The sequence below is a fragment of the Malus sylvestris genome, chromosome 9 (genome assembly GCF_916048215.2).
Source record: "Malus sylvestris chromosome 9, drMalSylv7.2, whole genome shotgun sequence".
Classification (NCBI taxonomy): Eukaryota; Viridiplantae; Streptophyta; class Magnoliopsida; order Rosales; family Rosaceae; genus Malus; species Malus sylvestris.
The window spans coordinates 17,985,124-17,996,928 of record NC_062268.1 but is presented as its reverse complement, the minus strand read 5'-3'; the positions used below and the strand labels follow the sequence as shown (position 1 = coordinate 17,996,928).

Sequence of the window (11,805 nt, the reverse complement as noted above, 5' to 3'; positions counted from 1 at the left end):
TTTTTTACAATCGATATTACTACTATAAGTTAGATTAAAAAGAAGGGGCAAGTTTGAATAAGAGACGCTATGAGTTGAAGATGATAGTCTTATCCAATAGGGCAATTTACTAGTTGTAGAATGGTAAAGTTAGTAATTAGGGGAAATAATTTAACCGAGTCAATTTCAGTCGATAGATGTAGTAATAAAAGGAAAGTTACTTTCACACCATTTTCTCCTGCTACACACTCTTATATCTGTTTTTGGGATTGAAAAATCAAAATAAAATAATGTACGGAAGTCACTTCTTGCATTAACATCAATCTATCCACAAGATAAAACAAAAATAAATAATAATAATATTGAAGAAAAAAATTGTACGTGTCGTGGCCTCATCAGCCCATAACTGATCGGGCTAACCGAAAAGGAAAAACAGTACAAGAAATTTGGCCCAAATAATATATATCAACTTGTTCTTCTGATTAATCACATACAATTCCTGATTGATCTGTTTCGAGTTGCAAGAAACACATCGCAGCCATGACACATTCAACTTCTAACTTCTCTCTGCTGTTCGCTTCCTGTTATGATTGCAAGAAACATTTTTCTTGTTAGACCCTAAATTTCAAAAGTCTAAAATATTTTTCAAGTCTCTGCTTCATCACCATGCTCTCTCGTCTTCTGCCCAAACCCTCACATTTCTCTCGCCTAACCCTAATCTCCCCAAAGTTCCATCCCTTCCCCCAACCCCAAAACCCTCTTTTCACTACTTTCACTCCAAGGTTCTTCTCCAGGGACGATGCTCAGGGTCCCTCCCAATCAGATGTTTGGAGGCTTTCTCAGGAAACCGATGGAAAGTTCGACCCTTTATTCGGCGAGAGCTCCGGGGACATTTCCGGGATTGCAGAAGTTGAGTCCGGCGAGGCCGATTCCGATTGGTTGAAAGGGAGAGCAGGCGAGGAGTGGGGTACATCGCAGGAGTACAAGCTGTGGAGCTTGGGAGAGGACGAGAAGAGTGCCTTGTTCGATATCGGAGAGGGTGTACAGACTGTTACTGCCATTGATGGTGAGACAAGGAGAGAGGAGATTGAGAAGGCTGAACAGGCTGAGATGCTTGAGAAAGAGGAGCGGGAGCTTACTGCTGTTCTCAAAGGTTACTTTTTTTTCGTAAATTTCTGGATAACATCGATATGCTTAAAGAGTAGGAACGTGTATAGCTTAGTGGAACAGCTTGTACTGTACTAAATCCTTTTGGGTTGATTTGGGCACCAACCAATTGTATGTTTCGTTGTTGGGAGGTCTGCAAGTTCATTAAAATATTGGTGTGTCTATTGTTCTGCTTTTGATTTTGGGAACTACACTACTACTTATTGATTAATGGGAGGAGTTAAAATTATCAGATATCTTGTTAGGTCTGCAAGCACTATACATGGGATAAGATTATTTCTTCGGCTTTCTCGAAGTATTATAGTTCAAATAATACTTTGTTTTGAATGCAGTTGCTGATTCATTTATCAGCTAGGTGACTCTTTAGGTGTTATACTGATCAAGTATGGTAACTGCAGGTCCAAATCGTGCCTTTGGTGACCTTATTGCTGCATCTGGAATCACAGATGAAATGCTTGACACTTTGATTGCATTGAAGGATTTTCAAGGGATAAGGGGATTGCCCCCTCTATCAGAGATTGAAGACATTCGTTATGAGAAAAATACCAGAAAATCCTCGAGAGCTGAAATAGAGCGCCAGAAACAGGAGGAAGTTGCCAAAGCAAGAGTGAGAATGGTAGATGACAAGGGGAGAGCTTATGGAACAGGAAGAAGGAAATGCAGTGTAGCACGCGTCTGGATTCAACCTGGTAATGGTAAATTCACAATTAATGATAAACAATTTGACGCCTATTTTCCAATGCTTGATCATCGTGCTGCTCTCCTCCGACCTTTCTCTGAGACAAAAACGTTGGGCCTTTGGGATATCGCTTGTACTGTTCAAGGAGGCGGCACCACAGGTAAGCCTAAGTTTGTTGCCACACACTTTATTTTGATTTATATGTTAACTTTTTTTCCTTGATATTGACTTGTTTGAAATCCAATTCAACTGCTGTTTCCCTCCGTTATCCTTGAACTTGTAATTCAATAGCTTTATATGCCAGAAAACCACAAAATTTGTCTCGCTACTTACTACCTACACTGCCAAACTCTCATGGAAAACAAATTTCTGTCCAGTTCCATATGTTAGTAAAGCTTTTCTTCCCCTGCTCTCATGAAATCAAATGAATGGAGTGTATTTTTCAGTTAGGTTGAATTAATTGTGGTTAGATTTTCATTTCACATCAAATAATGAAACTGAAACAGAGCAGAGGAAAAGAGAAGAAAATCGGAGCCAACATCTCAGACAGAATTAAATACGAATTGATTGTAATTTCTAAAGATTGTTTCGTGCTTTTTGATGCTGGCTCTTCTTCCTATATAGTAGGTGAGTACAAAAATACTGTTTGTGCAAATTGTTACTCTTAACAGTAACTCGTTTTTAAAGAACAATGTTTAATATGTTTGGTATGTTGATTCTTTGCATCAACGTTTTTGTTTGTGTTAAATATGGAAAATTGAAAAGGTGTTTTTTCCAGGTCAAGTTGGAGCAATTCAATTAGGAGTGAGCAGGGCCTTGCAAAATTGGGAACCCGACTTGCGTCCTGCACTCAAAGAATGTAAATATTTTTCTTCCCCTTTGTCGGCTGGTTTTTTCTTGTCTATTTTTTTTTGAGAAGAGTTTTTTCTTGTCTATAAGGAGAAACAGATTTGATCTGTCTGCCTCTTTCTTGCTAACCCAGCAACTTGTTTGTGTTTCCAGCTGGTTTCTTGACAAGGGACTCGCGTGTGGTGGAAAGGAAAAAACCCGGAAAAGCAAAAGCAAGGAAGAGCTTCCAGTGGGTCAAGCGTTGATCAATTACTCCGGGCTTTGTTTTCTGCGCGGTTTTGTTTGGAACTTAAAAGTATGATTTACTGCAATAACTTATTGAGATCCACTCGTATGGCATTTCAAGTGTAGCTTGTGATAGGCGATGAGTGGTAGAAGAATTTTGTAGATTTTGTGATGTGAGAAAACATCCGGAGCTATTCGATTTGTTTCTGATCCTTTGCTTCCACAGTCGACATTTTGTAGTAATACATTTTACTAGATTTATTTGCCAACTTTGGTAATATATGAGTCTGTCTTATGAAGTGGAAGTGACGTTGATGACACTCGCTAAGAGAATCAGATTAGTTTTATAGTTGACTTAGTACACGACACAACCGTTGTTTTCTTCTTCGCAGCCAAAGCAACCATACAAGTTCATTGTTCACTGTTCACGTAAAGTTAAATTCTGAAAGACAGTGAGACATCAAATCTGAAATACACGACATGCTTCCACATCAATTATTGAATTTTTGAACCACACTAGTGAATTTGTGACTAAATTTATGATGTTCCACAATTGAGAATCTTTTTTCGTCGAAAACTCAAGTGAGCCAGTTTCTATCTCAACAGCGATGAGCTTGAATTTTCATTCCCAAATAACTCATTCCGCAAACAAAATGGATGCTGGTTGTGATGGCGCTGTGGTGAGCAAGTTTCTTGAGTAATTCCAGCAGCAGCCACATGCTTCGGCCTTGGCAGGAACTGGAAACTGGCTCCAAAGAAGCAGGAACGCAAAATTTGGTATATCTACACCATTCATCACCTTAAAGGGCTCACAACCCAACCTGTGATCGGACTCTGCCTACGAACCCTAACTCTCCTATGCGAACCGCTCTGCAACCGTTCAAGCACTGCGTATGTAATCCAATCCGGTGTCAACCCTTGCTGCTTAAGTTTCGCATATAGATCCACTGCCTCAGCAGTCCTCCCACACCTCTCAAGACAATCAAGCAAGATGTTGTATGTCACTATATTCGGATAGCAGCCTTGAGCAAGCATGTCGTCGAACAGCCTGCATGCCATTTCAACCCTATCCGTCTTGCCAAAGCACTCGATCAGAGTGCTGTAGGTGACGACATCAGGGCTAAAACCCTTCTCTTGCATCTCCTTAAACCTCATGTGGGCTTCATCCACATCACCATTTTTCCCAAGGCAATTGATCAACGAATTGTAAGAGATAATATCCGGTTTACAATCACTATTCTCCAGATGTTCGAATATCGTCACAGCCTCATGAACCTTCCCAGCTCTACCAAAGCTCGAAATCATAATGTTGTAGGTAAATATGTCCGGTTCAGGCCCATCAAGTTTCATCTTTTCGTACAGTTCATGAAGATGGGGTATCTGCTTCAACTTTCCAAGAGCTGCCAAGACTGTGTTGTACATGATAGTATCAGTAGTTATCCCTTTCTCATGAATGTTACTTAGCATGTCAACCGCCTCTGCAGTTTTACCCGCACTGCACAAACTCTCCAACATTGAAGTATATGCATCCCGATCCCCCATGCCATGGAAGCTCCACATGTTGCAGAACAACCTGTGAGCTTCCCCGGCATGACCCAATTTACTCAATGTCCTCACAAGATATGCATATATCGACTTCGTCATGTACTTCTTCGACATCCCCACCACCTCATCAAACCTACCCAGCTGCCCTTCTGCAACCAAAAGATTCAAAACCACACTGTACGTAAATTCATTAGGCCGGCAATTGTTCTGTACCATTTTCGAGAACACAATGATGGCCTTGTCAACCATCTTGCTCCGAGCAAGAGCCTGAATCATAGTATTATAAAACATCATATTTGGAGCGCAACCCTTGTTCACCATTTCCTGAAACAACCCGCGACACTCATCGCCCTTACCCAATTTCCCAACCATTCTGATCATAATCGTGTACGTAAACTCATCCGGCTCGCAATGCTTCTTCTTCATATCATCAAACACCTTGCGTGCATCCTCAACCTGCCAAATTTCTGCTGCACATCAGAAAATCAGAAACCCACAAAAACCCACATCGAATTTGAACATGTGAGCGCAACCACAATGTCAAATTGCATTCAATTCGATCAAAATTCAAACCTTTTCGTCTTTCGCCAATGCATCCAGCAGCATGTTGTAGGCAAAAATGTCGAGCTTGTAACCCCGCCGCCGCATGTCGATGTAAGTATCGAAAGCTTTGCCAGAATCGCGAGAGCGCAGGAAGGCCTGAAGCAAGCACTTGTAAGTGTAGCTGTTCATGTTGAGATTCCATTTCTTCACCAACCCAATACAGGTTTCCAAGTCTTCGGTGCTGCCGAACAGGCCGATGAGGATGTTGACGGTGGAGATGTTGCCACTTATGCTGGAGCGGTCCATGTCGCGTAGGATCGACCGGACTAGGTCGAACCGGGCGGGGGAGGTGGACTTGGAGAGGATGAGGAGGATTCGGTTGCAGGTGAAGGCGTCGTGGTGGAAATTAGGGGAGAGCGAGGGGCAAAATCGGAAGAATTTGACGGCGAGGTCGGGGCAGGTTACCGATTTCAGGATTTCGGAGGCTTCAGACGGGGTGATGTGGAGGGAGAGGGAGGTGAGGTAGTCAAAGAGGTCGGAGAAGGGGTCTGATAACATGGCGGAAGGGGATTGGCAGCCCAGGAGGATTTGGGTGGCTTTGCAGACGAGGTCACGCCGCGGGAGAGCGTAGCCGCGGATGTCGGTGGGGAGGGGCGGCGGCGGGGTTACCTCGGCCGAGACGGAAAGGCCGGTTGAGGTTATTTTGGCGGTGTACTTTGTGGCATAGTGGCGGCACGTGGTGGTTGAGGGCGTGGGTTTGGTAAGGCGGAGGAGTCTCAGGTGGTGGCGGGGTTTCATGGTGGCGGCAGTAGCGGTGGTGGTTAGTGTTAGTTTGGTATTCGAATGTTATCGTTAGAAAGAGCAGTGGACTGGGTTTGGACTGGTTAAACTGTGTTTTGTTAATAAGCAAACGACGTCGTACACAGAGTGGTTTTTGCGCGCTCCACAGCATTGTTTTCATCAAGTTGTAGCGCAGATTCCTCTAATATTGGTATAATGAAAAATCACTTTTATTTTTTTTATCAGCACTTTATTGTTATAATAGGGATAAATGAGAGAGAAATAATCTTTTGTTAAAGATAGAAGTGGAACGGATGCAATGTATCACATTTCGTAACTGTATGTATCACAAAAATGATGCAAGCAAAGAGAGGGGAGGGATATAAACATTGGTATTCTTACTTTCGCTCTTGATCTTGTAGGATACATGTAAAGAATGTAAAGAGAGAGGAGGGATATTTGTATTATTACTTTCACTCTTGATCTTGTATGTTGTTGTGAGGTTACAAACATCTATCTTTATATAAACGTTTTGATCCAACACAACTTTACATGACGAAAAAACTTCTCTCCCTAGGACTAAATTTCACAACATTTATCTCTATCTTAGCTCTACCTTAAATTCTATGAGTTACCCAATTCTTTCCGATCATAAACACCAAACAAAAAGCCCAAATTAAATAACTTATAAAAAATATAACATGTTTACTTATTTGAAATGAAGGCAACAAGAAGTCCAATTTAAGTATCATGAAAAGAAAAAAACACATCCCATAAAATAAAAATCCTTCTATTTTTGTGCGCGAAATGAAGGAGAAGTTTGTTCTTGTTGTTAGGTTTGCTTTTTGGAGGGTGCAGAACCCCCTGTACACCAAAACAGCTTAGAAAAGATATAATATTTGCCAAAACAAATCCTGGTATATGTAATTTGGATCAAATTAATCCTTTCAAAATTTTATTTCGACAATTGCCAACAACGGCGAATAGCTCGGAAGCCGTGAGTAGTCATGCGATTCAAAAAATTACAGCCAGCAGGAGGCATCCTCTCATTTTGCTTGGAACCTGCTGCTAATTGAGTCGTAACCGGGTACATGTACAACTGCCACAAAACACACGAGGGCTTAATTTCTCACCCTTTAATCAATGTACCACCGGACGCGATATATGAGATCAATGTGTTAAGTAATTGGAAATTACCATTGCCATATGTTGCCATTGTTAGCGGTGAAGAAATAATCTTCTGCGCGATTGTAGTAATATCTTTCAAGCTCACTTCTTCTACCGTCTTCAAGAAGTGCTCCACAGGTTTCCTGCAATGGTAAACAGTAACATATTCCTTAGCAAGTCGCAACAAATGCTGTAAAAGCCTACCAAATAGATCAAACGGAACAGATATTGAATTACCTCTCTCCGTATGTCAAAACCTGCCTTCCTATATCCTCTGATGCAATCATCTGCAAAATGGAAAACAAAAACCCATTAAGAATGACCAACCTCAACAACAAATATTAAAATAACGACAAACTAGTGCATTCGAGAACCACTGCACCATAATCATGCGTGTACGAGAGAGGTCATACTCTAGATTCTAGATTCATTAAAACTGCCGCCTTTGTGGACTCCTTGGCACGTTTAAGCTGTACATCCGTAACTGCGAGCAAAGAAGAAATAAAGGCACCATGAGAAACATAAGTCCTTCATTCTGAAACAAGAAGTGAGAAATACGAAGAGCAAACCTTGTCCAGGTGTTGCAATTGTAAGTAATTCTTGTGCTGCTATATCAACTGCTTTTGATGCAAATTCAGAGCCCTACATTCAAAAGTAGCGCCAAAAGAAATCATTTTTCAAATAATAACATTCATACTTTAATTATTTACCAAACAGACTCATCAAGCCAACTGATGATTCATATTCAATGAAGGCATACACAAAACCCCATCCTGATGCATGTGTTGTGCACTAGAGAGACCAACTTCATAAAACTAGTTCCAATTACCAAAATTGAAATTATAATCTCAAGTTAAATGCACAAGAAAACAGAACACGTTGTTCCAACAGAAAATATAAATCGCCAGACTTCATATTAAAATATGAAATCAGGCAGAAGCCATATCAAGAAATCTATCTTCTGTCCTAGTCATACACACCAACATGCAGCGATGCTCACCCCAGAAATCAACATTAACTACAATCAGAAAACTCAAGGTTGAGAGCCTTACAGTGCTAGCATAAATACCAAACAACCCAGAATCATTAAAGATGCTGTTGAATGCAGAAAAGGATTGGATCTCTGGATACTGATTCAAGACGCGGAGATCTGTTGTCAAATGAACATAATGATTGTTATATAAAAATTTAAAAAAAATGTCCAACCAAACAAGAATAATAGTCAAGCACTCCAGTAATTAGCAACAAACTAGAAACCTAGGCAAAACTTACATAGCCTTGAGTGCATCCCCTTTCCGGGGCCCCCAGCGGAGAAAGATCCACCACCTCCCATAAGCAACTGCAAATACAGAATTGTTCTCATCACTCATCTAGACATGACATTTTGAATGTTTATTATGATGACCTACCAATAAGTAACACCCAGATGATTCTACAAATTTCTGTAATATTATGTTAAGCATTCCGAGAGTAAGTGTGGAACCTGGAGAACTGTCAAAAGAATGGCTTGCTTCTCCTCGCGCCAGCCGCCGGGAGCCTCAAAAGCAAGAGCTACGTGTGTTTCCTGGACGATGAGGAGTATAGCAGATAGCATGTTAGTAACAAAATTAAATAATTTACGTGAAAATTTCGTACATTTTTGTATCAGACAATGAGGAGAATACGAAGGAAAGGAGAAGCAACTTTTGAATGGATAAAAATACGAACCGGTGTATCAGCTTGATAACGGTACTCTCCTCCAACATATTTGGATAGTGGCTCCTCATAGCGAGGCACACTCGGTAGGTCAGAGAGAAGAGGTTCAGCAATGGATACAATCTCCTGATGATCAACCCCAGATGCTGCAAGAACTATACGAGGAGCAGTATAATTTTCCTGAAATTCCCATGTCAGCAACCAGTCAGTAGCCACACCAGACCAGACATAAATAGGAAATAAGGATAGAACAAGGTTAAAAGATAGTTAACAAAAAAACTAAGTTATTCATTTGAATAAATAACAACTACGCTGCATGCAGTATTGAATTTTAGGATAAGGGATAAGCATGAGTACGCAGTATTTATAAGTTTATGATCTTACAGCAATGAACTGCTCCAAGATGCTGCCATTCAATCTGTTCAGTGATGCTTCAGAAGCCAAAAGAGGATTAGCCAATGCACCAGAATAACCAGCAGAATGAATAGCCTCCAACAGTAAGCCCTGGGGATTCTTTGAGAGTTCTCCAATCTCTGCCCGCACTTTTTTGAGCTGTATAAAGATTAAGTGAACTGAAATAAGAACGACGGAACAATTACAGAAATTGACAACAAATCGCCATGTATGAATACCCAAACTACAAAACTTCTTTGATCACATTTGCAGACATAAATAGACATGTAAAGACAATTACTTTTAAGAAGTTCATCAATAATTTCACTGTGAGCTGAAACTTTTCCTCTGCTAAACCTCCCAAATTCAATCAAACTTATCTCTTTCAAGTGCGCAAACTTATTCTCAGCAAAGGACTATGTCAAAAAGTCCTGGTTTTTTTTTTTTTTTTTCAAACTGGAAATACTAAATTAAACGGAAGACAACCTCTACCACCCCAACTCCTCCCATCTTACCAAAGAGGGAGATTTTAATAACTAACTATAGAAAGGTATATGATTGCAACAGATTTTTTGCCCAAAGAATCCTAAATGGATGTCTAGTAACTTTGACAGAATATTTAAGAAACAGAAACTTTACCTCTTCATTGACTTCCCATTCCAAGAAGGCAGGATTCCTCACAGAGTCAACAAGCAGTTCCACCATCTGGGGAACATAGGTCTTGATGGCATCAAAAGTATATCCCATTTGCTCCCTAGAGGCACTGGCTCCTATGTGACCACCGATTGCTTCCACTTCTCTCACAATGCGTAAGTGGCTCCGGTTGGTTGTACTCTTAAAAGCCAATCGTTCTAGCAAGTGTGAGGCACCACTGGATACTGGTGTCTCGTATATGGAACCAGAATCCACATATATTCCAATGGACGCTGCAGGACTCTGAATACTCAACACAAAAAGAACCAAAATTAATCAACAAGACTGAGCGGTAAAATGAGAAGGCTGTACAAGAAAAGAAAAGTTTAGCTACACTGTATTACATACCGTTGAAGTTTCAGAAGCTATTTTGACACCATTAGAAAGAGTTGTAATCTGAGTTTTGCTTGGTTCAACATAATCAGGTACTGGAGGAGGGAGGTTAACACCTGGGAGCTGGGTTTCCAACGGAGGAAGAGCACTTGAGCTCTCCCCGGTCAGCCAACTAAAGAGACCGCCTGAGGATGGCTTCGATACAGCTGCACTTGTTGCAAACCGGGTGGCCCCCAAATTTCCACGGCCCTGCTCGGACACATTCACGTCAGGGAACAGTCAACGACACTATCACTATGTATAAAAATTAAGAACAACGGCATTTCGCATCCAGCAACAACCCTAAATTGCTCCTTACAAATTATACTCAGAAAATCTAACACTACGATATTTATCAATCAAATTAAAAATAGACAATATCATATATGCCCAACAAAAACCAAATACTAGAAACTCAATTCCTCATTTTAATCAAGAAAAATACACATAAATCACGAGGACCATATTTTCCATTTTATTCGCATCAATCAATACACAAAAATGCTATAAATTCGCATCAATCAATAAAATAATACCCAAATTTCGTCATACAATCGTTAAAAAAATCCAGGAAACAAAAACCTAGAAAAGATAAACGCAGATCTCACAGCACAAATCCCATTTGGTTTACAATGCATCGGAAACGGAGCAGAACATTAGGGTTTGGGAGGCGGCAGGTTGGGACTGACCTTGAGGGACCTGAGTCGGGAGGCTGCCTTGTACATGGCGATGGAGCTCAAGATTGAATGAAGCCCTAGAAAATAAATTGGGGAATTTTGCAGCCTCTGTTCCTCTTAAAGGTCTGAGCTTTTTCAGGGCGAACAACGAGAGAGAGTGGCTGTTGAAATAAAACAGTTAAAAGAGATGTAGTTTCGGAGACCTGAACCTGTCTAGTTAGTGTTGGGCTTCGGTTACTGTGCCGGTGAAGGCCCAAAAGTATTACGTAGTGACATAACCGTTTGGACCTTTCAAGTTCCAAGCCCAAGTTGTGGGTTTTTTTTTTTTTTTAGTCGACCTTCAAGATAGGGCTAAAAGTGGTTCTGAAAATAAAAAATGATTTTTCTTTTTGATTGAAAAACTTTAAAATGTTTATGAGTCGTAGAAGTGCTTTTTAAAGCATCGCCAACCGACATGAAACTGCCAAGGCAAAAAGGGAAAATCTTGCTCTAGCCCATAACAAAATTTTGAGCAATTGATGGGCCTATAGCGGATGGATTGCTCAACCAGGCAATCTTTTCACGACCCTACGCCCGAGTGTCAGTGACAGGAGGAGAGGAGGAGGAGGCAATGGGCTTGGGTGAAGCGAAGAACTTGACTTGTCTGACCTTAGGATTACTGACTGTGCGAGGAGTCCAGCAAGAGAGTTGGTAATTTTGGGGTGCGTGTGTGGAGGGGGGGGTGGGTTTGGATTGTTAGATTTCGTCGGTGAGGGGTGGGAGAAGACGGGAAGCAACAGAGAAAGGAGAAGGAGAGAGAGAAAGGGGGAGGAGGAAAGAGAAATAATAATATTATTTTTTAAGGAAAACTAATTAAAAGAGTTTGAAAATTTTGAATTTTAACGATAATGACAAAATAAAAGGTAAAGTAATAGTATTAGGATTGATTTTTTAGCGTAAAAATATAGTTTTTCGTTAAACTGAATAGCACCAGGAGTTTTTCGTTAAAATTCCTTATTTTTTATCAAATTTTTAATAGCAATTGTCCAGCAACTCATTTTA

General features: G+C 40.6%; 3 protein-coding genes across 4 annotated transcripts; 1 reads left to right on the top strand and 2 right to left on the bottom strand.

The window, feature by feature from the left end:
* Window positions 1-462: 462 nt before the first annotated feature.
* On the top strand, window positions 463-3,198 carry LOC126582279 (30S ribosomal protein S9, mitochondrial-like). Of its 2 annotated transcripts, none has more exons than XM_050246362.1 (4): window positions 463-1,132; window positions 1,545-1,985; window positions 2,604-2,684; window positions 2,828-3,198. In XM_050246362.1, the coding sequence occupies exons 1-4, from the start codon at window positions 646-648 to the stop codon at window positions 2,917-2,919; spliced, it is 1,101 nt and encodes a 366-aa protein (XP_050102319.1). In that variant the 5' UTR covers window positions 463-645; the 3' UTR covers window positions 2,920-3,198. The 2 variants fall into 2 exon arrangements, with proteins under 2 accessions (XP_050102319.1, XP_050102320.1); XM_050246363.1 differs by lacking the exon at window positions 2,828-3,198 and adding an exon at window positions 2,745-2,794 and having other exon boundaries at window positions 2,604-2,714.
* A 168-nt stretch (window positions 3,199-3,366) lies between these two features.
* On the bottom strand, window positions 3,367-5,961 carry LOC126582275 (pentatricopeptide repeat-containing protein At1g51965, mitochondrial). The gene is made up of 2 exons (XM_050246359.1): window positions 5,018-5,961; window positions 3,367-4,900 (listed from the first exon to the last, which is right to left on the bottom strand). The coding sequence occupies exons 1-2, from the start codon at window positions 5,783-5,785 to the stop codon at window positions 3,695-3,697; spliced, it is 1,974 nt and encodes a 657-aa protein (XP_050102316.1). The 5' UTR covers window positions 5,786-5,961; the 3' UTR covers window positions 3,367-3,694.
* Window positions 5,962-6,541: 580 nt separating this feature from the next.
* LOC126582278 (mitochondrial-processing peptidase subunit alpha-like) lies at window positions 6,542-10,941 on the bottom strand. The gene is made up of 13 exons (XM_050246361.1): window positions 10,777-10,941; window positions 10,064-10,297; window positions 9,662-9,958; window positions 9,014-9,181; window positions 8,642-8,809; window positions 8,418-8,498; window positions 8,207-8,273; window positions 7,987-8,084; window positions 7,504-7,576; window positions 7,348-7,418; window positions 7,172-7,221; window positions 6,965-7,077; window positions 6,542-6,866 (listed from the first exon to the last, which is right to left on the bottom strand). The coding sequence occupies exons 1-13, from the start codon at window positions 10,810-10,812 to the stop codon at window positions 6,814-6,816; spliced, it is 1,509 nt and encodes a 502-aa protein (XP_050102318.1). The 5' UTR covers window positions 10,813-10,941; the 3' UTR covers window positions 6,542-6,813.
* Window positions 10,942-11,805: the final 864 nt, after the last annotated feature.

Excerpts from the sequence above, each read along its gene's own strand:
- LOC126582279 (XM_050246362.1), top strand. The coding sequence starts at position 646 with ATGCTCTCTCGTCTTCTGCCCAAACCCTCACATTTCTCTCGCCTAACC. Across the intron at positions 1,133-1,544 it reads GCTTACTGCTGTTCTCAAAG|GTCCAAATCGTGCCTTTGGT; the intron begins GTTACTTTTTTT and ends TGGTAACTGCAG. Across the intron at positions 1,986-2,603 it reads TCAAGGAGGCGGCACCACAG|GTCAAGTTGGAGCAATTCAA; the intron begins GTAAGCCTAAGT and ends TGTTTTTTCCAG.
- LOC126582275 (XM_050246359.1), bottom strand. The coding sequence starts at position 5,785 with ATGAAACCCCGCCACCACCTGAGACTCCTCCGCCTTACCAAACCCACG. Across the intron at positions 4,901-5,017 it reads CATTGGCGAAAGACGAAAAG|GTTGAGGATGCACGCAAGGT; the intron begins GTTTGAATTTTG and ends GAAATTTGGCAG.
- LOC126582278 (XM_050246361.1), bottom strand. The coding sequence starts at position 10,812 with ATGTACAAGGCAGCCTCCCGACTCAGGTCCCTCAAG. Across the intron at positions 7,419-7,503 it reads AATTGCAACACCTGGACAAG|TTACGGATGTACAGCTTAAA; the intron begins GTTTGCTCTTCG and ends CTTTGCTCGCAG. Across the intron at positions 6,867-6,964 it reads AATGGCAACATATGGCAATG|TTGTACATGTACCCGGTTAC; the intron begins GTAATTTCCAAT and ends GTTTTGTGGCAG.